This window comes from Nomascus leucogenys, chromosome X, assembly GCF_006542625.1.
Source record: "Nomascus leucogenys isolate Asia chromosome X, Asia_NLE_v1, whole genome shotgun sequence".
Classification (NCBI taxonomy): Eukaryota; Metazoa; Chordata; class Mammalia; order Primates; family Hylobatidae; genus Nomascus; species Nomascus leucogenys.
Window position 1 is genome coordinate 63,982,929 of NC_044406.1, and position 23,141 is coordinate 64,006,069.

The following is a 23,141-nucleotide window of genomic DNA, read 5'->3' on the forward strand; positions in this document are numbered from 1 at the left end:
TCAACTTTTAAATGTTTTTATTATTTTAACAAGAAAGTGGAAACCAGACCCATTGTCAGGAACTCCTTGGCTTTTAGCTCCCTATCAACAAAGTTACCTCCTCACCTTTTTTCCTTTAAGGCTAATTTTTCTTTTTTTTTTTTTCTTTTTTTTTTTTGAGACGGAGTCTTGCTCTGTCGCCCAGGCTGGAGTGCAGTGGCACAATCTCGGCCCACTGCAAGCTCTGCCTCCCGGGTTCACGCCATTCTCCTGCCTCAGCCTCTCCGAGTAGCTGGGACTACAGGCGCCCACCACCACGTCCGGCTAATTTTTTGTATTTTTTAGTAGAGACGGGGTTTCACCGTGGTCTCGATCTCCTGACCTCGTGATCCACCCGCCTCGGCCTCCCAAAGTGCTGGGATTACAAGCGTGAGCCACCGCGCCCGGCCAAGGCTAATTTTTCAAACCGTGTTCTGAATACCTAACCTTGCTCCTTCATTTATCTCTATCCTCTTTTTTGTTCTGTCTTCAACCGGTTTTTTTTTCCTGGGTCTTTCCCTTCATTCTGAAAATATGCCCAGGGACCTTTAAAATTTCGTGGTTTTTTTTGTTTTTGTTTTTGTTTTTGTTTTTGTTTTGAGACGGAGTCTCACTCTTGTTGCCCAGGCTGGAGTGCAGTGGTGCGATCTTGGCTCACCGCAACCTCCACCTCCCAATTTCAAGCGATTCTCCTGCCTCAGCCTCCCGAGTAGCTGGGATTACAGGCGTCTACCACCACTCCCGGCTAATTGTTTGTAGTTTTAGTAGAGATGGGATTTCTCCATGTTGGCCAGGCTGTTCTCCAATTCCTCACCTCAGGTGATCCGCCCACCTCTGCCTCCCAAAGTGCTGGGATTACAGGCCTGAGCTGCATTGCCCAGTGTAAATTTCGTATTTACATGTCTTCCACTTTTTGCCTCTAGCTAGAGCTCTTTCTCCTTTTCAAACAAAATTAGTTTGTTTGAATTACCCCCCCACTTGCCATTGTTTCCTCAGTCAGCCTGCTGCATTCTGGCTTCTGCACTTAAACTCTTCTGAAACTCCTTTTTCTGAGATCATTGCTCCATCATTGCACAGTTTATTATACTTCTTACCTGATGTCTCTGCAACACTTAACCCTTGTTGACCATTTCCTCCTTGAAACTCTCTCCTGCCTTGGTTTATTAGCACACGCTTCTCTCCTACCTATATGGCCTTTCCTTTTTATTATGTTTTTTCTTTTTAAGAGACAGGTTCTTGCTCTGTCACACAGGCCAGGGTGCATGACATGCAGTGGCATGATCATAGCTCACTGCAGCCTTCAATTCCTGGGCTCAAGTGATCCTCCTGCCTCAGCCTCCTGAGTAGCTAAGACTACAGATGTGCACCACCATGCCCGGCTAATTTTTTTTAAAGTTTTTGTAGAGATGGGGGTCTTGCTATGTTACCCAGACTGGTCTCAAACTCCCAGCCTCAAGGGATCCTCCCGCCTTGGCCTCCCAAAGTGCTGGGGTTATAGGTGTGAGTCACTGTGCCCGGCCCCTTTTTATTATACTTTTTGAGTTCTTTACTTGTTGCTTGAACATTGATAGTCTCCAAGGTTATTTTAACTTTCTTTCCTCCTCTTCTCATTTTCATCTCCTTCCTGGTAACCTCATGAATTCCACACTTCAGCTGCCACCTCCATAGTCATCACTCCCAAACTCTTTCTGTAGCTTGGCTCTCCAAGACACAGCTGCACTGTTGCCAGTTGGTTGGTCACACTTGCAGACCCCACAGGAATGAAAATCTCTTTGTCGCACTGTCTAAACTAGAATAGTCGTTTATTCATTTATAAAATAGTGGATGGTATCCCCTATCTGTGACCATGAATGCAGTGTACATTTTCCCAGGAATTGTATCAATCACTTTGTGAGTATGGAAGCAGAAACAAGGAGGCAGTCTAGAAGCTGTCTCTTAAAAAAAAAAAAAAATTAACTGTAAAACAGCCTCAGGCAGGTCCTTCAGGAGGTATTCCAGAAGAAGGCATTATCATAGGAGATGACAGTCCCATGCATGTTATTGTCCCTGAAGACCTTTCCATGGGACAGGACATGGAGGTAGAAAACAGTGATATCGATGATCCTGACCCTGTGTGGGCCTAAGCTAGTGTGTGTATTTGTGTCTTAGTCTTTAATAAAAAAGTTTAAAAAGTTAAAAAAAAATTTTAAATAGAAAAAAACTTATAGTGGCTGGGCGTGGTAGCTCACACCTGTAATCCCAACACTTTGGGAGGCTGAGGCGGGCAGATCACTTGAGGTCAGGAGTTCAAGACCAGCCTGGCTAATATGGTAAAACCCTGTCTCTACAAAAAATACAAAAATTAGCTTGGCGTGGTGACACGCACCTGTAATCCCAGCTACTCAGGAGGCTGAGAGACACAAGAATCGCTTGAACCTGGGAGGTGGAGGTTGCAGTGAGCTGAGATTGTGCTACTGCACTCCAGCTTGGGCAACAGAACGAGACTTCATCTCAAAAAAAAAAGAAAAAAGCTCATAGAATAAGGATATGAAGAAAGAAAATAGTTTTGTACAGTTGCACAATGTGTTTGTTTTCTAAGCCAAGTGTTATTAAATAGAGTCAAAAAGTTTAAAATTTTTTAAATGTATAAAGTTAAAAAGATACAATAAGCTAAGGCTAATTTAATATTGAATAAAGAAAAGTGTTTTATAAATTGTAGCTTACATGTATAGTGTGTATAAAGTCTACAGTAGGGGACGGGTGTGGTGGCTCATGCCTGTAATCCCAGCACTTTGGGAGGTCAAGGTGGGTGGATCACCTGAGGTCAGGAGTTCGAGGCCAGCCTGACCAACATGGCGAAACCATCTCTACTAAAAATACAAAACTTATCCAGGTGTGGTGGCGTGTGCTTGTAATCCCAGCTACTAGGGAGGCTGAGGCAGGAGAATCACTTGAACCCGGGAGGTGGAGGTTGCAGTGAGCTGAGATCGCACTGCTGCACTCCAGCCTGGGAGACACAGCAAGACTCCATCTCAAAAAAAAAAAAAAAAAAAAAATTAGCTGGTAGCTGGGCGTGGTGGCGCATGCCTGTAATCCCAGCTATTCAGGAGGCTGAGGCAGGAGAATCACTTGAACTAAGGAGGGGGAGGTTTCGGTGAGCCAAGATCGCACCATTGCACTCCAGCCTGGGCAAAAGAGCAAAACTCCATCTCAAAAAAAAAAAAAAAAAAAAGTCTACAGTAGTGTACAATAATGTCCTAGGCCTTCATATTAACTCACCATTCACTGACTCACCCAGAGCAACTTCCAGTCCTGCAAGCTCCATTCATGTAAAGTGTCCTATATAAGTGTACCATTTATCTTTTATGCTATATTTTTACTGTACCTTTTCTATGTTTAGATACCCAAATACTTACCATTGTGTTACAGTTGCCTATGGTATTCAGTACAGTCACATGCTGTACAGGTTTGTAGCCTAGGAGCAACAGGCTATGCCATATAGCCTAAGTGTGTAGCTGGCCATACCATCTAGGTTTGTGTAAGTACAGTGTTATGTTTGCACAACAACAAAGTTGCCTAATAACTCATTTCTCATGTTTCCCTGTAGTTAAGTGATGCATGACTATAAGTGATTCTATTTGAATGTGAAATGAGAAATCCTGCGAAACAGCTATCTTGACAAAATCGTTTTTAAGGATAATAGTGTTTTTTTAAATCCATGGCTTTATGTAAACATAGGTCAAATTTGAATACTTCAGTAGGGTTGGGTGTTCTTAATATTCAACCTATGATACCTTTCCGAAGTGTGGAATTGTGGGGAGGCTTATGCATTGGGTCTCTTTTAGTAAGAAATACTTCCTGGCCAGGCACGGTGTGCTGACACCTGTAATCCCAGCACTTTGGGAGGCCGAGGTGGGCAGATCACTTTAGGCCAGGAGTTTGAGATCAACCTGGCCAACACAGTGAAACCCATCTCTACTAAAAATACAAAAAATTAGCTGGGCGTGGTGGTGCACACCTATAGTCCCAGCTACTTGGGAGGCTGAGGCAGGAGAATTGCTTGAACCTGTGGGTGGAGGTTGCAGTGAGCCAAGATCGGGCCACTGCACTCCAGCCTGGGCAACAGACGGAGAGTCTGTCTCAAAAAAAAAAGATAGAAATACTTTCTAGCAGGTTTTTTCTTATCCTCACTCTGATTAAATAATAGCTAGCCATTGGTCAATGGTAGCTGCATTATCTCAATCTTCACAATCCTATGAGAACACGTAGGTCCCGTTATCATCGCATCTTGATGTACAAATGGAGAAACACTTGGAGGTTTACAAACATGCGTAAGTTCAGTCGGGCATGGTGGCTCACGCCTATAATCCTAGCACTTTGGGAGGCTGAGGTGGGCAGATCACTTGAGGTCAGGGGTTCGAGACCGGCCTGGCCGACATGGTGAAACCCCATCTCTACTAAAAATACAAAAATTAGCTGGGCTTGGTGACGGGTGCCTGTAATCCCAGCTACTCGGGAGGCTGAGGCAAGAGAATTGCTTGAACCCAGGATGCAGAGGTTGCAGTGAGCTGAGAGCACACCACTGCACTCCAGCCTGGGAGATAGAGTGAGACTCCATCTCTAAATAAATAAATAAATAAAGCCTAAGTTCATACAGCAGAGTTGGGATTTGATTCCAGGACCACAGCTGTCAACCCATATCATGTTTCCTCCTCCTGTTAGCATGGAGGTATATGGTAAAAGATGGGAGCTTCCCGGCCGTGTGCGGCAGCTCACGCCTGTAATCCCAGCACTTTGGGAGGCCGAGGCGGGTGGATCACGAGATCAGGAGTTCGAGACCAGCCTGGCCAACGTGGAGAAACCCCATCTCTACTGAAAATACAAAAATGAGCTAGGTGTGATGGCATGTACCTGTAAACCCAGCTATTCAGGAGGCTGAGACAGGAGAATCGCTTGAACCCAGGAGGCGGAGGTTGCAGTGAGCCAAGATCACGCCACTGCACTCCAGCCTAGGTGACAGAGGAAGACTCCTTCTCAAAAAAAAAAAGAGGAGCTTCCCACAGCCAGGTGCCTATTTTCTATCTAAATCAGGACTCTGAGACATTGTCTTAATATGGGGAATGGGATTGTGGTTGTTATCCTGGGCAAACTTCCAGGATTTTTACTTGCTATGAACTAATGTGTTTTGTTTTGTTTTTTTTAACTGGTGGGGGTAATCCAAATATAACCACTGTACTTTAAGGAGTCATTTGGGTCTCCAAGTATTACATGAATGTACTTTTTTCCTTGCAGGTCAGACACATTCTATGTGAAAAACATGGCAAAATCATGGAAGCCATGGAAAAGTTGAAGTCTGGGATGAGATTTAATGAAGTGGCCGCACAGTATAGTGAAGATAAAGCCAGGCAAGGGGTACGTTGCTCTTATGATTTATAATTTTCTCTCAGGTTAAGAAAGCAAAGTAAAAATGACAAATAATAAAATAAGATAAAATAAAATTCTCCACCCTCCACAGAAGAAACACAGAAGTAGGGATCATTCCTTTGTTCAACCCTTAGTTGTAGCCATATTTTGGTTTAAAGATCTCAAAAGCAGAAATGTCCAACTTGTGAATAGTAGAATAAGGGTCACCTATGTCGAAACCTAGGCATGACCAAACTTGCACAGCTAACTTCAAAGTCCAGCAGTGTTGAGAGTACTTATGTGTTCAGTCTAGTTAGACTTCTTCTACCTATTTGTCCTTATTGAGCCTATTCCTGTATTGCTCTTAGGAATATACCTTGTAACCTTAGCAAAATGTTGGGAAATTCTCTCAAGCTACAGTAGCCCTCTTCAGGGCCACTTGATATCACTTATCTTTTGGGTTTTTCAGGGCGACTTGGGTTGGATGACCAGAGGGTCCATGGTGGGACCATTTCAAGAAGCAGCATTTGCCTTGCCTGTAAGTGGGATGGATAAGCCTGTGTTTACAGACCCACCGGTTAAGACAAAATTTGGATATCATATTATTATGGTTGAAGGAAGAAAATAAAATCATATGAAAGACTGAACAAGTTTTATACATTTTGTTTCTTTAAAAGGTATTAGATATTCCTTTGAGCTGGAGCTGCAAGGAAATACAAAAATTTTAAAAAAGAAAAGATATTGGATGCTCCTTGTATTCTGTGAAAGCTCTATGTATGGGTTTGTAGGTGTAAGAGAGGGTGGGGATAAGTGAATGTCAACTGTAGTAGGTATTCAGTCAGTCGTTCTCAAAGAGAAGTCAAGCAGACTCCCTTTAACCTGTATTCTCTTTCCTCCCAGAACTATATCTGACTCTCAGTCTGTCCCATAAATTAATTCAGAAACCATCTTCAGGGGAAGCAGATATCAGCTCACACTATTCACACAACTGAAAATATTGGGCATCAAATAGATTAGTGTGTGAGAATCATAAAATAAGTTCCTAGACAACATTTGTTTTCCATGTTAGTCAACTCTGATCTTTCAGGACAGGTGGTATTAGCTCCACTGTCTTAACATAGTACACGGCACGTTACAGCCTTTCAATGTTAACTCCTTTCTTTTTAAATAAATGTTTATTGGAGGAAAAAAGCACTCAGTTGTTCCATGAGTTGTTTTGTACTAGACTAACCGAGTGCTGGTTAAAGGGAGGGATGTCAGCATAAAAACGTCATTCCCTCATCTTCAGTGTATGGGTTACGTTAGGGCTGTCCTTTCCAGGGCCAATGTTCTGTGCATCTAAATTTTTAAAATTTAAAATGCTGTATTTATGACATATAAAAAAGTATAAAGATTACCAATATAAATACTATACTGCTTCAAAAATAAAACTTTGCCAACACAGCTATGTGATTCTTAACAGATTATTTTAACACACTGCCTTCTCTCCCTCAGCTGCATTTGATATTATACCCACTTATATAATGGCAACTTTACCTAGATACCTGACTTTCCCACTTGAGAAGAGTTTCTGAGCACCTCAGTAGGTTATGCCTCCATGAGATTTTCCCCATGGAGCAGATATGCCAGTGTATACAGAGATGTTCAAATAGATGTAAGATGAAACTATGGCTGGGCCCAGTGGTGTGCGCCTGTAGTCCTAGCTACTTGGGAGGCTGAGGCAGGAGGATCACTTGAGCCCAGGAGTTCTGGGCTGCAGTGTCCTATGCCAATCGGGTATCAGCACTAAGTTCAGCATCAATACAGTGACCTCATCTGGGCACAGTGGCTCATGCCTATAATCCCAGCATTTTAGGAGGCCAAGGTGGGAGGATCACTTGAGCCTCGGAGTTCGAGGCTGCAGGAAGCTATGACCATGCCCACAGACTTTAGCCTGGCAACAGAGGCCCTGCCTCTTAAAAAAAAAAAAAGAAAGAAAAACATGGTGACCTCCTGGGAGTGAAAGACCAGCAGGTTGCCTAAAAAGGGGTGAACTGGCCCAGGTTGGAAACTCAGCAGGTCAAAACTCCTGTGCTGATTAGTAGTGGGATTGCACCTTTGAATATCCACTGCACTGCAGCCTGGCCAACACAGTGAGACCCCATGTCTAAAAAAAAATTTAAAGCTGAAACTACATGTTATTGATTGATTGTTTTTTAATGATTTATTGACATGGGGTCTTGTTACGTTGCTGAGGCTGGGCTCAGATGACCCTTTTGCCTCAACCTCCCTAGTAGCTGGGACTACCAGGCAAGTGCCACTGCACCCTGCCTATGTGTACTTTGAAAACTACATTAAAAACAATGTCTCCAGGCTGGGCACGGTGGCTCATGCCTGTAATCCCAGCACTTTGGGAGGCTGATGCAGGTGGATCACTTGAGGTCAGGAGTTTAAGACTAGCCTGGCCAATATGGTAAAACCCCGTCTCTACTAAAAATACAAAAATTAGCTGGGTGTGGTGGCACGCGCCTGTAGTCTCAGCTACTTGGGAGGCTGAGCCACAAGAATTGCTTGAACCCAGGGGGTGGATGCTGCAGTGAGCCAAGATCATGCCACTACACTCCAGCCTGGGCGACAGAGCAAGACTCCATCTCAAAAAAAATAAATAAATAAAACAATGTGTCTAAATAAGGGCAGTAAATTCTGAAGAGCTATATAGGCGTGAGACACTACCAAGCTTGAGTCCTTTGCTTGGGACATTGACTTGCCTAGGATACTAAGTGAATACCTATTGCACAAATGTCACAACAAAGGAAAGAAGCCAGAGTGCTGAAAGGTGGACTAGAAAAAGCAAACTAAATTCTGTGGTATGGAGAGAGAGTAGTTATAGCTAGCCTGTGAGAAAGTAAGGCAGGAATGGACCTCTGACACCAAGCGAACATTTGGGAAGTTAGCTTTTGATTGACAACTAAGATTCTGAAAGAGTTGGTAAATGGGCCAGACAGCGCAGCTGACGCCTGTAATCCCAACACTTTGGGAGGCTGAGGTGGGTGGATCACTTGAGGCCAGGTAAGTTCAAGACCAGCCTGGCCATCGTGGTGGAATCCCGTCTCTACTAAAAATACAAAAATTAGCTGAGCGTGGTGGTGCGTGCTTGTAGTCCCAACTACTCGGGAGGCTGAGGCAGGAGAATTGCTTCAACCTGGAAGGTGGAGTTTGCAGTGAGCCGAGATTGTGCCACTGCACTCCAGTCTGGGCAACAGCAAAACCGTGTCTCAAAAAAAAAAAAAAAAAGTTGACAAATGAAAAAAATAAGGATTTATACAGATTTATATACATTATAGCATATGCATTTAATTCTGCTTTAAGACATCTCTGATTAAGTTCAGTGTTTACAGAACAAACGAACAAACCTTATTCATTGTAAAATAATGGCAAATTAAAATCAAAATAAGGTACAAGTTCTCTCTTTTTATGTGTCAGATTGGTAAAGTTCAAAATGTTTAACTTTGTTTGGTAAGGGTGTGGGGAAACAGACATTCATCCATTCATTAATGGTGGAAATGCAATTATATCCTCTGGAGAATAGTTTGGCAATATCTGTCAAATTTATAAATATACCCTTTGACCCAGCAACTCCATTTCTAGGAATGTATCCTATAATCATATGTATAAAAGATACAAGGATATTCATTACAGCATTATTTGGAAACAAACTGAACACCAACAATAGATGATGATAAATTATGATATATCCTTCAATAGAATATCATGCAGTTATTTTAAAATTTAAAATGAGGTACAGAATAGTGTACACAATACACTATCATTTGGGTAGCAACATAAATATATACACATATGTACTTGTGCTTGTACATCATAGACTGTCTCTGGGAATGGGAATCTAGGAATGGAACTCCAGGACAGGAAGGTAAGAGATTTTTCACCTCACACCCTTAGATCAGGGGTCTTAACCTTTCATTTGTGCCTTGCAGCCTTTGGCAGTTTGCCCAGCCTATGGATCCCTTTTCAAAATGTTTATTTTAGGCTGAATGCAGTGGCTCACACCTGTAATCCCAGCACTTTGGGAGGCTAAGTAGGGCAAATCAGTTGAGGCCAGGAATTCAAGACCAGCCTGGGCAACATAGTGAGACCCTGTCTACAAAAAATTTTAAAAATTAGCTGGGCATTGTGGTGTGTGCCTGTAGTGTCTGCTATTCAGGAGGGAGGCTGAGACAGGAGGGTTGCTTGAGTCCTGGAGTTAAGGCTGCAGTGAGCCGTGATCTCACCACTGCACTCCAGCCTGGGTGACAAGAGCGAGACCCTGTCTCAAAAAAGAAAAAATGTTGACTTTAAGTGCATAAAGTAAAATACATAGGATTACAAAAGACATCAACTATGCTGAAATACGGTAGTCTAAAGTTTTTAAATTGTGGCTGGGCACAGTGGCTCACGCCTGTAATCCGAGACAGGTGGATTGCCTGAGCTCAGGAGTTCGAGACCAGCCTGAGGAACATGGTGAAACCCTGTCTCTACCAAAAATACAAAAAATTAGCCAGGTGTGGTGGTGGCGCACACCTGTAGTCCCAGCTACTCCTGGCAGGGGCAGGTAGGGCTGAGGTGGGAGGATCGCTTGAGCCCAGGAGGCAGAGGTAGTGAATCAAGATTGTGCCACTGCACTCCCACCTGGGTGACAGAGTAAGACCTCGTCTCAGAAAAAAAAGTTGTTTGTAATATGTGTGTGTGCCTCTTTATTAAATACCTGGTAGTAGGTCTAAAAAGCACTGTGATTTTGCAGTAATGAATATCAATGGCATTTTGAGATATCTGCAATAACCCCAAAGTCTATGTGATTTCCACTGGTGACATAACATGTACTGCTAATACTTCCGCAGTTTATGGGTACATTTGTTAACAGTGGAGGATGTCCAGGTTCTTGGCATCTTGAACAAAGAACGAAACGCACAAAGCAAGGAAGGGACAAAGGGATTTATTGAAAACGAAACTACACTCCACAGCATAGCTCAAAAGACCCTGTTAGATAATTTTTGGGAGTTTAAATATCCCCTAGAGGATTCCATTGGTTACTTGGGGTATACCCTATGTAAATGGAAAGGATGAAGTGAAGTTACAAAGTCATTTACTTGGCCTACGCCCTGTGGAGAGGATATTTCCTGTCACAGCTTTAGTGTGAATCGGCCTTATGTTCCCCGCCTCCAGACCCTATTTTCCTGCTTCACATTCATGATGAAAGGAAGTGCTATATTTCAGCTATCAGACAGAGAAAAGATGATAAAACTTTGTTCCCATCCAAATTCAGACACCTGACTTCTTCTACCCATGAACCCCAGGTTAAAAATCCCTGCTATGGATACTGCTTGAATATGAGCATGTATTTTTTTCCCCAAACAACAGAATTTGTCATAGTACACACACACTTGAACAGAAAGGGCATTGCTATTTTCAGTGGGAAATATTCCTAGGACTTAGACGCTTCACTGTTCAGATCAAATGGATATAGGCCGCTAAAGCTTCCTTGAAGGCAAATAAATTGTGTGGATTTTTTGTTTTCTACATCAGGGAAGAAAGAAGTTTATTAGCTGAATTTTCACAAACATTTGTGTGTGTGGTAGAAGGGACAGAAAAACAAAGATGTAGGGCGCAGCCACTCCCTTCACATCACGGTGGGAAGCACAGGGAAATGGTAAGCTGAACTCAGATGCAGACTGTGAATTGCTTCACAGTTACACCAACATTTCAAAAATAATGATATATATTTAATCATATTACCCTAAAATAGTAATAATTGCTTTTAGAGCAAAATTATGTTCCATCAATAACCTGAAATTCAGTTTCTTTTGAACTTCTGTAATCTCTTGTAATATACATGAGATTATTACTGCATATATACATACAATTTACAAGTAACTTTTATATGTATGGGATATAATAAAAATAAATATTTGGTCTTTGTCCCTGGTTCCTGGCATATAGTTCCTGAAAGCCTTGAAATCTCAACTGGTGTCTTTTGTATGCTAATGAGATAGCTTGTGGCTGGAGGCCCCTAGTAGCCTCAGGATGGGGGCTGGTCACTAGAAACATCAAGGCATGATTAGAGGGAACATTCAGCCCTAACTGCAACCTCTGCAGAGGGGAGAGAAGATGAGTTAATCACCCATGGCCAATTATTTTATCAATCATGCCTCCCTAAGGAAACCTCAAAAACCCTAACAACAATGGAGTTTGGAGAGCCCTGGATTAACATATCAAAATGTTGGGAGGGTGGTGTGCCTGGAGGGCATGGACGCTTAATGCACCACCCCCATACCTTGCCCTACACATCTCTTCCATTTGGGTGTTCCTGAGTTGTAGTCTTTATAATAAGCTGGTAATAGTAAGTAAACGTTTCCTGAGTTTTATAAGCTATTCTAGCAAATTATTAAACCAGGGGGTGGGATGGGGCAGTCATGGGAACTCCTAATTTGTAGCCAAGTCAGACAGAAGTGTGGGTAACATGGGGACCGAACACTTAGCACTGACGTCTGAAGTGAGAGCAGTCTGGTGGGACTGAGTCCTTAAACTTAGGGAGTCTGATGCTAACCCTGGGTAGTGTCGAAATTGAATTGTAGGACACCAGTTCAATTTTGAATTGGAGAACTGGAGAATTGCTTGATGGGGAAAACCCCCACATTTGGTGTCAGAAGTGTTGTGAGTAAAAACAGCTCAATGTATTTTAGTGTATTCATTTACACGAGGTTAAAAATCGGTTTCACCCCAACCATGTCACCACAGGGAAGTCACGGCCTCACTGAGCCTTTGTTTCCTCACATGAAAAATGGAAATGCTATTCTCCCTTCACCTCAAAGGATTATGGGAAGGCTGAAATGAGAAACCTGTGTGGAGTGCCCAACACATAGTACTTCATCAAGGATAGTCCAGTTCTCTGGTGACAGAGTGCAGCGTGCTATACAGCACTTCATCTTTCTGCAAGGGAACCAAACTCCTTTTCAGTCTACAATCCAAAGATAGACTGTGATAATATGTGTCAGAATAGATGAGATACCTGGTTTGGCGAAAGGGAGAACACAGTTAATGGTGCATGAAGAATGGCTAAATGGTCAGCAGTGACTCCAGGGCAAGCTACCAGTGATAAAGAATCCTAGCACCAGGTACCTAGGTCAGCTTTCTGCTATTCCAGTTTAGTACTCTATCCAAAATGCTGGGGACCAGAAGTGTTCTTGATTTTGGAGAATTTCCATACACATAATGAGATATTTTGGAGATGGGATCCAAGTCTAGTCTAAACATGAAATCCATTTATGTTTCATATATACATTATATACATAGTCTGAAGGTAATTTTATAATTACTTTTAATGATTTTGTGCATGAAACAAAGTTTGTGTATGTTGAACCATTTTATTACCCTTTGTATGCAGGCTTGCATGGGAGAATCTGGGCCTGTGTGGAAAGGATATATAGTAACTGAAGGGGTCTAACAATCTCTTTTCTCTTGGGGATGCTGAGTAAACAGTGTGTTATATACCTTCATTTTGACTGTGACATGTCACATGACATCAAGTATGGAACTTTCCTCACTTGTGGCATCATGTCAGCACTCAGAAAGTTTCCCCATTTTGGATTGGATTAGGGATGCTCAACCTGTATTAAGCTGAAAGCATGAAACAGCATGTTCACAAGCATATCTTAAGATCTGCCAGTATCATCTCAGTGAAACAAAGTGGATGGAAAACACTTGAGAAAAGTAACTTTAATTTTCTTATCTGAACTGTTATATACAAAGATGATCACTTTCAGAGTAAAATTAAGAATGACCAGAATAATTTTACAAAACTTTCCAAGAAACAACACAGTTAAATTTACAGAATATGCCTAAAATATAAGAATATTCAAGTGAAGAAATATTAAGCTAGTGCTCAGAATACCAGACTATGGAGTGGGGGGCATTGCAGGGCAGAAGTTGCTTTTTGAGATCTTTCTTGCCTTAAGCCTGAATGCTTCGTGTTCCCAAAGAATCCAATTATGGAAACAAAAATTCCCTCATACTCAGTTTCACTTTAAAATACAATAAACAGGTTACATTCTCAATTGTTATTAAGTTGCTTATACAAACTTAAAGTCAAGAGCATAACTTCAGGATCTGCACTTTTTATGTCAAGTGCTTTAACTAAGCAGTTTAGGGCCTCCTGGATTTTTCCACACTCTTTTAGTTCTTTTCCACGCTTTACAAGAGTCTCATAGTCATTCGTAGCCTCTGCTGCCTTATCCTGGGGAGAACCAACCAACTGTTCACCAGACAAAGGCTCAGGGGCACCAAGAGAGGTCTCTTGAGCTAGAGCACTAGGCTTAGATGTTGTTAACCAGCTGGACTTGTTTTCTGAAGACGGTGTTTCTCCGGAAGGATCCTCTTCTGTATACTTGGAGGCTTCGCCACTGCTTTCCTCCGCCCCTTCTTCTGGATGATCTTCAGCACCCTTTGCTTCACTGCTGTCGTCAAGTCTTTCCTCCATGTCCTCCACGTGGTCTAAAACCATATTAATAAGAGACCTCCTAGAAGCCAGAGATCTTCTAGAGTTCATAGACTTATTTACACTACTGGGTATTTGAGATGAAAAGAATCTTCCTGGTGGACTGATGTCATTTTTGGGAGTTGAAGCATCAAATTGTTTCACAGATGAGAATTGAAAGAGAGATGTGTTGAATGGATTTGTGCTTGAGGTATCTTTAAAAGAATCATCTTCATCTTCGCCATCTGAAACAATCCTTCTAGCTTTACTTCTGATTTTTGCTTTAACTACTACTTCTTCTGGCTCATCGTCTTTCTCAGAAAACTCCCAACTGAGACATGTTTTGCTATGCACAAACCCTGCTCTGGAATTAGGTGCAGAGCCACACAAACTATTTTCTTTCTCAACATGCTCTAAAGACTGACTGGAAAAATTTTGTCTGTTGTCTGCTGAGTCTTCCAAGAAAAGATTGAAATCACATGCATACTGTGGTGAAGATGCTGAAGGTTCCTCTTCCAACTTGGCCTCACTTGCTTGAGCATCCTGCAGTGCACTATGGGATGCTGAAAGGTCATCAGCTATTTCAATAATGGATACATTTGATTCTGCATTTTGACTTTCATTTGTTATGGAAATAATGGGCCAAGGATTGCAATGACGTAAAATCTCATCATCCTTTAGTTGATCTAAATTTGGCCCAATATCAGCTTTGGTTGATTTGCTAAGTACATAATTAAAACTTTCCAGAGGATCCTCTTGCAGTGCCTCTTGCTTAGGCCCCTCTTGTAATGTCTCTTTTTGTACAGCTTCATTTTTAGTTGCAAAGCTTTTTTCCATTCCCAATGAAGAGTTAGTACAAAGTTCTTCTACACTTCCAAACCCCTTGGGTAAAATAGCTATAGAGTCAGCACTACATGTACCTTTACCATCTTGCAAGGTGGTAACATTCGCCTTTATACTGGAGAGATCTTGTTTCTCACCCTCTTCGGGCAGATCATCAATGACTACACTTGCCATTTTGGAACTGATATCTTCTTCCTGAGTATGATGAGTACTTATAAGAGGTGAAGGCTGAGGCTGTGGTTTATTCAATTTAGGGCATTTCTTCTTCGTTGAAGAAGGAAATACAGGTTCTCTTAGCCAGGCCCCCTCATTTCTAATTCTTTGTTGTTCCATCAGGAGCTCTTTATTTTGAGACTCGAATTCAACGAGGAATTGAGCTTTCTGAACCCTTTGTTGAATATAGTGAGATTCTTCTACCACATCAAGCTCTTCTTTAATAGATAGATCACATGTGTACATCAAATCATGGTCTGAGATTCCAGCTATCCCCAAAGACTGCAGGTAGGCAATATGTTCATCTAGTTTGGTATCAGATTTCCTCTGAGCAGCATGCAAAGACTGAAGCTGCAGCTGGGTTACAGAGTTCTGAAGATCCTCGATTGTAAAGAGCTCTCTTAATTCTTGTTTACTAAAATATCGGAAAGGGTTCTTTTTTTCACCAGTAGTTTGTCTTATTAATGAGTCCTTGAAAACCTGTCTTCTGTATATTTTTTCCTCTACAGTCCCACAAGTGATTAGCCTATAAACCACAACATTCTCTTTTTGTCCAATTCGGTAAACTCTATCCACAGCTTGAGCATCAGTTGCAGGATTCCAGCTAGGGTCAAAAATGACCACTCTGGTTGCTGCAGTTAATGTTAAACCGACACCACCTACTTGAGTGGTAAGCATTAAAACAGAGTAATCTTTATTTTGCTGGAATAAGTTAATTCTTTTTTCTCGTTCCAAAAGATGAGTAACTGTCCCATCGATTCTCAATGTCTTAAAGTGCCTATTCTTTAAGAGGCGTTCAATGATGTTTAGAATCTGCCTCGATTGAGAAAACACCAGAGTTTGATGTCCCTCATCTCGCAGCCTCTTAAGTAGGTCCATTAGGAATATCATTTTTCCAGATTCTTCCATCAATGTGTCATCAGTTATTTGATCAATATGGTCCACATCTGGGGAATCTTCCCCTTCATTTCCATCTTGAGCAGAGAATGTCCTAAGATTTAGCAAACAACAAGCCCGTGCAGACAGCAGCCTAGGATGATCACACAGCTTCTTTAAGACACCTAGCTCAGCCAAAGGTGAGCGCGTCTCCATTAGCAACTCCTTGATATGATCTAAAGACACAAATTTCCTGTATATTTCTTCTTGTAAAGGCACAAGTCGTATCCAAATAATTAAATCATTTTTCCTGGAAAGGGAAGGCATTTCACAAATGGCATCAATATCTGGATTCTTTTCATTAAGTCTGACCTCTGGGTTGCTTGACTTTTTCTTCTGTACATCTTCTTTAGTCCTCCTGAGAAAATAGGGTTTTATGATTGCCATTAAGTTTTCAGATATTTTAAATCCCAAGGCTTTTTCTCCTGGGGTAGCATCCTTCTCTCTTGCTCTAGTAATAGGATTTTCATACTCCATTTTAAAAGTTTTTAATGTTCCCAGCAGGGACCCTTGACAAGCAAAATCAAATAGGGACCATAGTTCTTGTAAATTATTCTGGATTGGGGTTCCTGTGAGGAGAAGGCGATTACTTGCAGGAATAGCACGAGCACATATTGCTGACTTAGTAGATGAGGTTTTTATTTTATGTGCTTCATCAAGGATGACATAGTCCCACACAAACTCTTGGCCCCTAAAGCTTGAAAGTTGCTGCCAGTTATTGATTAACATTTGGTATGTAGTGATAATGACACCATTCCTTTGCTGAATCCGATTGAGGTTTCTGGTCCGTTCATCCTTGCTAGGACCATGAAAGGTTTTGACTCTCATTCCTGGAGTCCACTTGATGAATTCTTTTATCCATGTGTTAATAAGATTGGTTGGCATGATCAGCAGCACATGATTCACAAGTGAAGCATCAAACATGCCAGAAAGGAAAGCAATGATTTGAACGGTCTTCCCTAATCCCATATCATCAGCCAATATACCACCTTTTCTTCCATCCCTATACAGGCTATAGAGGAAAGCTATGCCTTCCTTCTGGTGCTCAAAGAGTTGGTCGTGCAGTTCTCGATAAAGCAGCAAGCCAGAGTTGCACACATCTGTAAATTCATCATCTCCCTGTTCTGCCAACTCCTCCAAGGCTTCCTGTATTTTTTGGATTCTGCTCAGCACCTTTTCATTGGGAAAAATGTCCTTTGCCAAATTGAAAAGTTTAAATGCTTCTTCCAGATCTCCATTCTTAGTTGCTTCTTTGGCCTCTTTCACATATCTATTTAAAAAAAAAAAGAAGAAGAAGAGAAAGGAAACATTGAACATTCAGTCTAAGAATGCTTTAGAGTTCACTTTAGAATCCAAACTGCAGCTGGACTTTTAATATCCTCAATTCAGGATGGGAAAGATTAGCACAGAAGATGCCAATGAAAGCTGGCGTCACTTGAGACACAAACAAATATCCACCAGATGCTGCCAGCAACACCTTCAGGCACTAGTTGTGGAAAATGAATGTGCAAAGGTTATTGGTTCCACATTATTTTTTTTAAGTTGGCACCCATAAGAAGTATGAAGTGATATTTTTTTGTAAAACAAACCTCTATGTGTAGAGGCATGGAAACATGGGAACCTCTCTGGCCTTATTTTACTGGACCTCCATGATGCATTTGATAGTATTGATCACTCCCCTCCCCTCTTAAAATTCCCTCCTTTCACCAGATTCCTATAGATTCCTTCTGGTTTTCCTCCTCTTCACTGACCATTTCTTCTGTGTTCTTCCTCCCAGAGGACTCAGTCCTAGGACCTCTTCTCACTCTTTTTAATCTCTCCTCAAGTTTTCCCAGAGCTTCTACTCCCACCTATGTGCTCATGACTCTCAAATCACTCTCTCCAACCTAGAGCTGTCCCTCAAGCTCTACTCTAGACCCATATTCCAGCTGCCTTCTGGACATCTCCACTTGAAATCAAATTCAATTCATCCCAAACTAGACTCATTATTTCCCCTCTAAAAACGTGCTTCTCCATTTGTGTGGTAGTAAATAACACTACCATCTATTTAGCCACCCAAACTTCAAATCTGAAGAGAATCCTTGACCCCAACCTAAATAGGAGTCATCCTTGTCCTTTCTTTTTATGTCCCAACCCCAGGCCAGGCAGTCCCAAGTCCTACTAACTTTATTTCCCAAGTTATAACCACCTTCTTTCCATCTCTACTACCATTACTGTGGCCGAAGTCACCATCATCTCTGGCCTGGATAACTGCAGCTTCCTACTTGCTGCTCTCCCTACATAAACTCTTGCCCCTCCAATACACACTCTATATAGCAGCCAGCAATACTGTCTTAAAGCATAAAAAAAATCATGTCACTCCTCTGTGTAAAATTCTTCAGTGGTTTATGGTCAATTACTTTCAGTAAGGGCGCCAAAATAATTCACTGGGGAAAGAAATCTTTTCAACTGGATATCCATGTGCAAAAGAATGAAATTGGACCCCTACTCATACCATACACAAAAATTAACTCAAAATGGATCACAGACCTAAATCTAAGGGCTAAACCTACAAAACTTAGGAAAAAATATAGGTGTAAAAATCTTCATGACTTGGATTTGGCAATATCTTAAATATGATGCCAAACACACAAGCAACCAGAGGGGGAAAAAAGATATACAGGGCCGGGTGCGGTGGCTCATGACTGTGATCCCAGCACTTTTGGGAGGCCAAGGCAGGAGGATTGCTTGAGGTCAGGAGTTTAAGACTAGCCTGAACAATATAGCGAGACTCTGTCTCTTAAAAAATAAATAAATAAATAAATAAATGGAAAAAAGATATACAGATGGGCACATGAAAAGACTCTCAACATCATTAGTTGTCAGGGAAATGCAAACCAAAACCACAAGGAGATACCACTTCCCATTAGGATGGCTATAACCAACAAGTGGGAAAATACCAAGAGTTGGCAAGGTGTGAAAAACTCCCACTATTGGTGGGAATTATTAATGGTTCAGAGCTGCTTTGGAAAGCGGTCTTGATCTATGTTCTAGAGCTTGAAGGAAAAAATAACATTCTTAAATTATTAGATTATTTCCAAGTTCCTGAACTGGTAACCTACCCAGTATCATGAAACCTGGGGTTCTGTGTAACTCTAGCCAGGCGTCTTCCCCAGAGACTAAAGTGCTGCCCCTGATCCCTAGCTCTGGGCCAGAGTCCCCACTAATCACACACACCAGCCTTTTAAATGGCAACTGTGTGCCTAGACTTCTTAGCACCAGCCTAAAATACTTATTGCTGTGCTCTACCCACTCTCTGGAACTCCCATTTGTCAACCTCTGCCTGAATCACAACCAGAGTTTACAGTATTCCTTGGACATCACTGCTTTCTGGCTGGGTTAAACCGCTGCTGTGAGCCAAGCTGCCCTCCCCAGTCCCTGGTCCACCCTAGTTAGCAGGTCTGTCTAACAACTGCATCTCAGCTCTTCCTTTCCCCTCAGTCTATTCCACCAATTAAGTTGGACCTAGGATGGTATTCTTTCCCTACAATGGAATCAGGAGGAAAAATAAATGCTTTTAATAGCACTGCCCTGGATATCTGATTATTTGCAAGACTAGAATGCTTTTTACAATGCAGTTTGATTTAGCCACTTAGCTTCTAATCACTTCCATTTTTCAGGGCTTGGAGGGAAAACATGTCCTTTTTATTGCTAATGTAATGATTTATCCATCTATAGCACACAGGATCCCTAATGATCTGGATAACTTAGCTAACACTTCATGGACTCAAATATTTTTCCAGAATTGCTCCCCTATTTTCCTTGAACATAGGCAGGGAGAAGCCAGGCCTGCTTGGGAGCCAAGAGGACAGGGAGGAGTAACCAGTTCAGGACAAAGAACCATATCCCTCAAGCAAGAGAACAAGGAGAAGAATAGTGCTAGAGTATGGGGTGAAATGTCAGTTTTTAATTCCATAGGAATGGACAATAAAAACAAAAATTTGTATGTTTAAATGGTTTTACCTGAAATTATATGACTAGAGCATGGTTCTCTTTAAGGATTATTTTAAAGGACATCTAATCACCTCCCACAGGGTCTCTCCCCAAACACATGAGGATTACAATCTGGATTACAATTCAAGATGAGATTATGGGTGGGGTCACGGCCAAACTGTATCAGTGGCACACACCTGTAGTCAGTCCCAGCTATTCAGGAGGCTGAGGCAAGAGGTTCGCTTCAGCATGGGAGGTCTAGGCTGCAGTGAGCCATGATCGCACCACTGCACTCCAGCCTGGGTGACAGAGCAAGACCCGTTTCAAAAATAAAAAAAAAAAAGAAATATATACAAACAACTCCTGGAGGAAGGTGATACAACAATTAAACTTGGGCTACAAAGTCCTGTTACCTGGAAAGCTACCCTTTCACTGGCAAAAGTGCCCAGTTGCTAACTCTCTGGGTCATAACCCCACCTAAAGGTCTTCTCTATAAGAAGCCCTGCCCAAGTGGCCATATAAAATCATCTCTGTGGCTGGGCATGGTGGCTCATGCCTGTAATCCCAGCACTTTGGGAGGCTGAGGCGAGTGAATCACTGGAAGTCAGGAGTTTGGGACCAGCCTGGCCAACATGGTGAAACCCCGTCTCTACTAAAAATACAAAAAAATTAGCCAGGCGTGGTGGTGGATGCCTGTAATCCCAGCTACTCGGGAGGCTGAGGCATGAGAATCACATGAAAGGCGGAGGTTGCAGTGAGCCAAGATCGCACCACTGCACTCCAACCTGTGCACCACAGCGAGACCCCATCTCAAAAAATAAATAATGAATAAAATCATCTCTGCCCCAAAGCTATTTCCTCAGATGCAAACATTTTCCTTGACCATAGCCAATTAATCTCTCAACATCTAATCCACCTCCCTTTGGAACTGGCTGATACCTTGAGAAACCTTTCTTCTCCACAGAAGGTCTGCCAGTTCAGATGCTGAAAAGTTTTTCTATCTGGAGAAACCAATAAGCCATACTATTATACCTATGCCCCAAAGAGCTAAGCTAAGCTAAACACACAGTGTTTGCAAATGAGCAGCTGAAAAGGCACACAAGCTTAAGTTGCAGAAGACACACACTTGATTTTCCTTGCTATGGAGGGCCCTTTGGAACATTCCCTACAAAGTTATTTTAGAATGTGAAGAGATGGCTGGGAGCGGTGGCTTGAGCCTCTAATCCCAGTATTTTGGGAGGCCAAGGCGGGCAGATTGCTTGAACCCAGGAGTTTGAGACTAGCCTGGGCAATATAGTGAAGCCCTGGTTGCTACAAAAAATAGAAAAAAATTAGCCGCGTTTGGTGGCATGCACCCATAGACCCAGCTACTGGGAGGCTAAGGTGGGAGGGATGGCTTGAGCCTGGGAGGCAGGGGTTGCAGTGAGCTATGATCGTGTCACCACTGCACTCCAGCCTGGGCTACAGAGCCAGACCCTGTCTCAAAAAAAAAAAAAAAAAAGAATGTGAAGAGACACAGAACTGAATGCAAAGACCCTAACTTAATAAAACTTTGTTTTCTTCACATGCAAAACAATCAGAAATGCTCTTTGTTTTGTAATCTGGCCACCAGCCACTAGGCCCATATAGGGGTGGAGGAGCCTAGACCTGCTAATCTCGGTGCATGTGAGTGGGGTTATCGCTGTCCTCTCAACAAGAACCCAGTTTTGAGAGACAGGACTAGCTGGATTTCCTAGGCCGACTAAGAATTCCTAAGCCTAGCTGGGGAAGGTGACTGCACCTACCTTTAAACACAGGGCTTATAACTCAGCTCACACCCTACCAATCAGGTAGTAAAGAGGGCTCACTAAAATACAAATTAGGCTAAAAGCAGGAGGTAAAGAAATAGTCAAATCATATATCGCCCGAGAGCACAGGGGGAGGGACAACGATCGGGATATAAATCCAGGCATTCGAGCCAGGAGGGGCAACCTCCTCTGGGTCCCCTCCCATTGTATGGGAGCTCTGTTTTCACTCTATTAAATCTTGCAACTGCACACTCTTCTGGTCTGTGTTTGTTACGGCTCGAGCTGAGCTTTCGCTCACCGTCCACCACTGTTTGCCACCATTGCAGACCCACCGCTGACTTCCATCCCTCCGGATATGAAAGGGTGTCCGCTGCGTTTGTGATACAGCAAGGTGCCCATTGCCGCTCCCAATCGGGCTAAAGGCTCGCCATTGTTCCTGCATGGCTAAGAGCCCGGGTTCGTCCTAATCCAGCTGAGCACTAGTTGCTGGGTTCCACGGTTCTCTTCCGTGACCCACGGCTTCTAATAGAGCTATAACACTCACCATGTGGCCCAAGGTTCTATTCCTTGGAATCCGTGAGGCCAAGAACCCCAGGTCAGAGAACAAAAGGCTTGCCGCCATCTTGGGAGCGGCCCGCCACCATCTTGGGAGCTCTAAGAACAAAGACCTGCCCTTTAACAGTTTCCCTGTACTGATCCAGCTCCTGGAGTATCTGCTCCCTGACATGTCTCTATGTCCAGTCCCCTTGTCAAGATGCATGTAGATGCATTAGACACAACAGATGTCTTTTGATTTTCCATCAAAATCAATAAAACATAAAACATTTGGATAACATAAAAATTGCAGGTGACCTGAATGCCAGTATTGAAAACAGGTCCATTTAAAGCCCAAGTCATGGCAGAGTAGGCTAGGAGGATTCCTTCCTTTTGGCTTCACTTTCAGGGATGGTCATTTTAATTAAGGTGGGGATCATTTTAAAATCACATATAAATACAAACAATATTATTAAATAGTGATTTCTGAGATAAATTAGGGAAAAATATGGTTCACATTTCAGTCAAACAATATTTAATAATTAGCTTTTCCCTGCTTAGCTCCATTTATAAGACAGGCATTTAAGAGTCAAAAAAACAAACAATGTTGCTTTACTATTAATAGCCAAAAACTGGAAACAATCCCAGCACTTTGGGAGGCCGAGGCGGTTGGATCACCTTCTTACACTGACAAAGCCATCAAAATGGGAAGGAGAGGGGAGAACAGCAGCATAAGCAGCGGGCAGAGGCAGCAGAAAGGAAAGAAAGAGACAGGAAGTCAAAGAAAGAGAGAGGAAGAGACAAAGATGGAGTCAGAAAGAGAGACAGATACAGAGAATCAAAGAGAAAGAGACAAAGAGAAGGAGTCAGAGAGAAAGAGGGACAGACACAGAAAGTCAAAGAAAGAGGCTGAGAGAGGAAGAGACAGAGAGACAGAAAGTCAAGGAGAG

General features: G+C 42.4%; 2 protein-coding genes across 3 annotated transcripts in view; one reads left to right on the top strand and one right to left on the bottom strand.

Annotated features, from left to right (window-relative positions):
• PIN4 (peptidylprolyl cis/trans isomerase, NIMA-interacting 4) overlaps nt 1–23,141 on the top strand; it is a 95,685-nt gene that overhangs the window by 10,009 nt on the left and 62,535 nt on the right. The window contains exons 3-4 of one of the 2 annotated variants that reach the window (XM_003280872.4): nt 5,290–5,409; nt 5,870–6,594. In XM_003280872.4, coding sequence (XP_003280920.1) covers nt 5,290–5,409; nt 5,870–6,028 — 279 coding nt within the window. In that variant the 3' untranslated portion in view covers nt 6,029–6,594. Of the gene's footprint in view, nt 1–5,289; nt 5,414–5,869; nt 6,595–23,141 lie in introns of those variants that run through there. The other variant, XM_030807074.1, reaches the window with a different exon arrangement.
• ERCC6L (ERCC excision repair 6 like, spindle assembly checkpoint helicase) overlaps nt 13,125–23,141 on the bottom strand; it is a 45,894-nt gene continuing 35,877 nt past the window's right edge. The window contains exon 2 of the mRNA XM_003280863.4: nt 13,125–17,168. Coding sequence (XP_003280911.1) covers nt 13,484–17,168 — 3,685 coding nt within the window. The 3' untranslated portion in view covers nt 13,125–13,483. The remainder of the gene's footprint in view (nt 17,169–23,141) is intronic.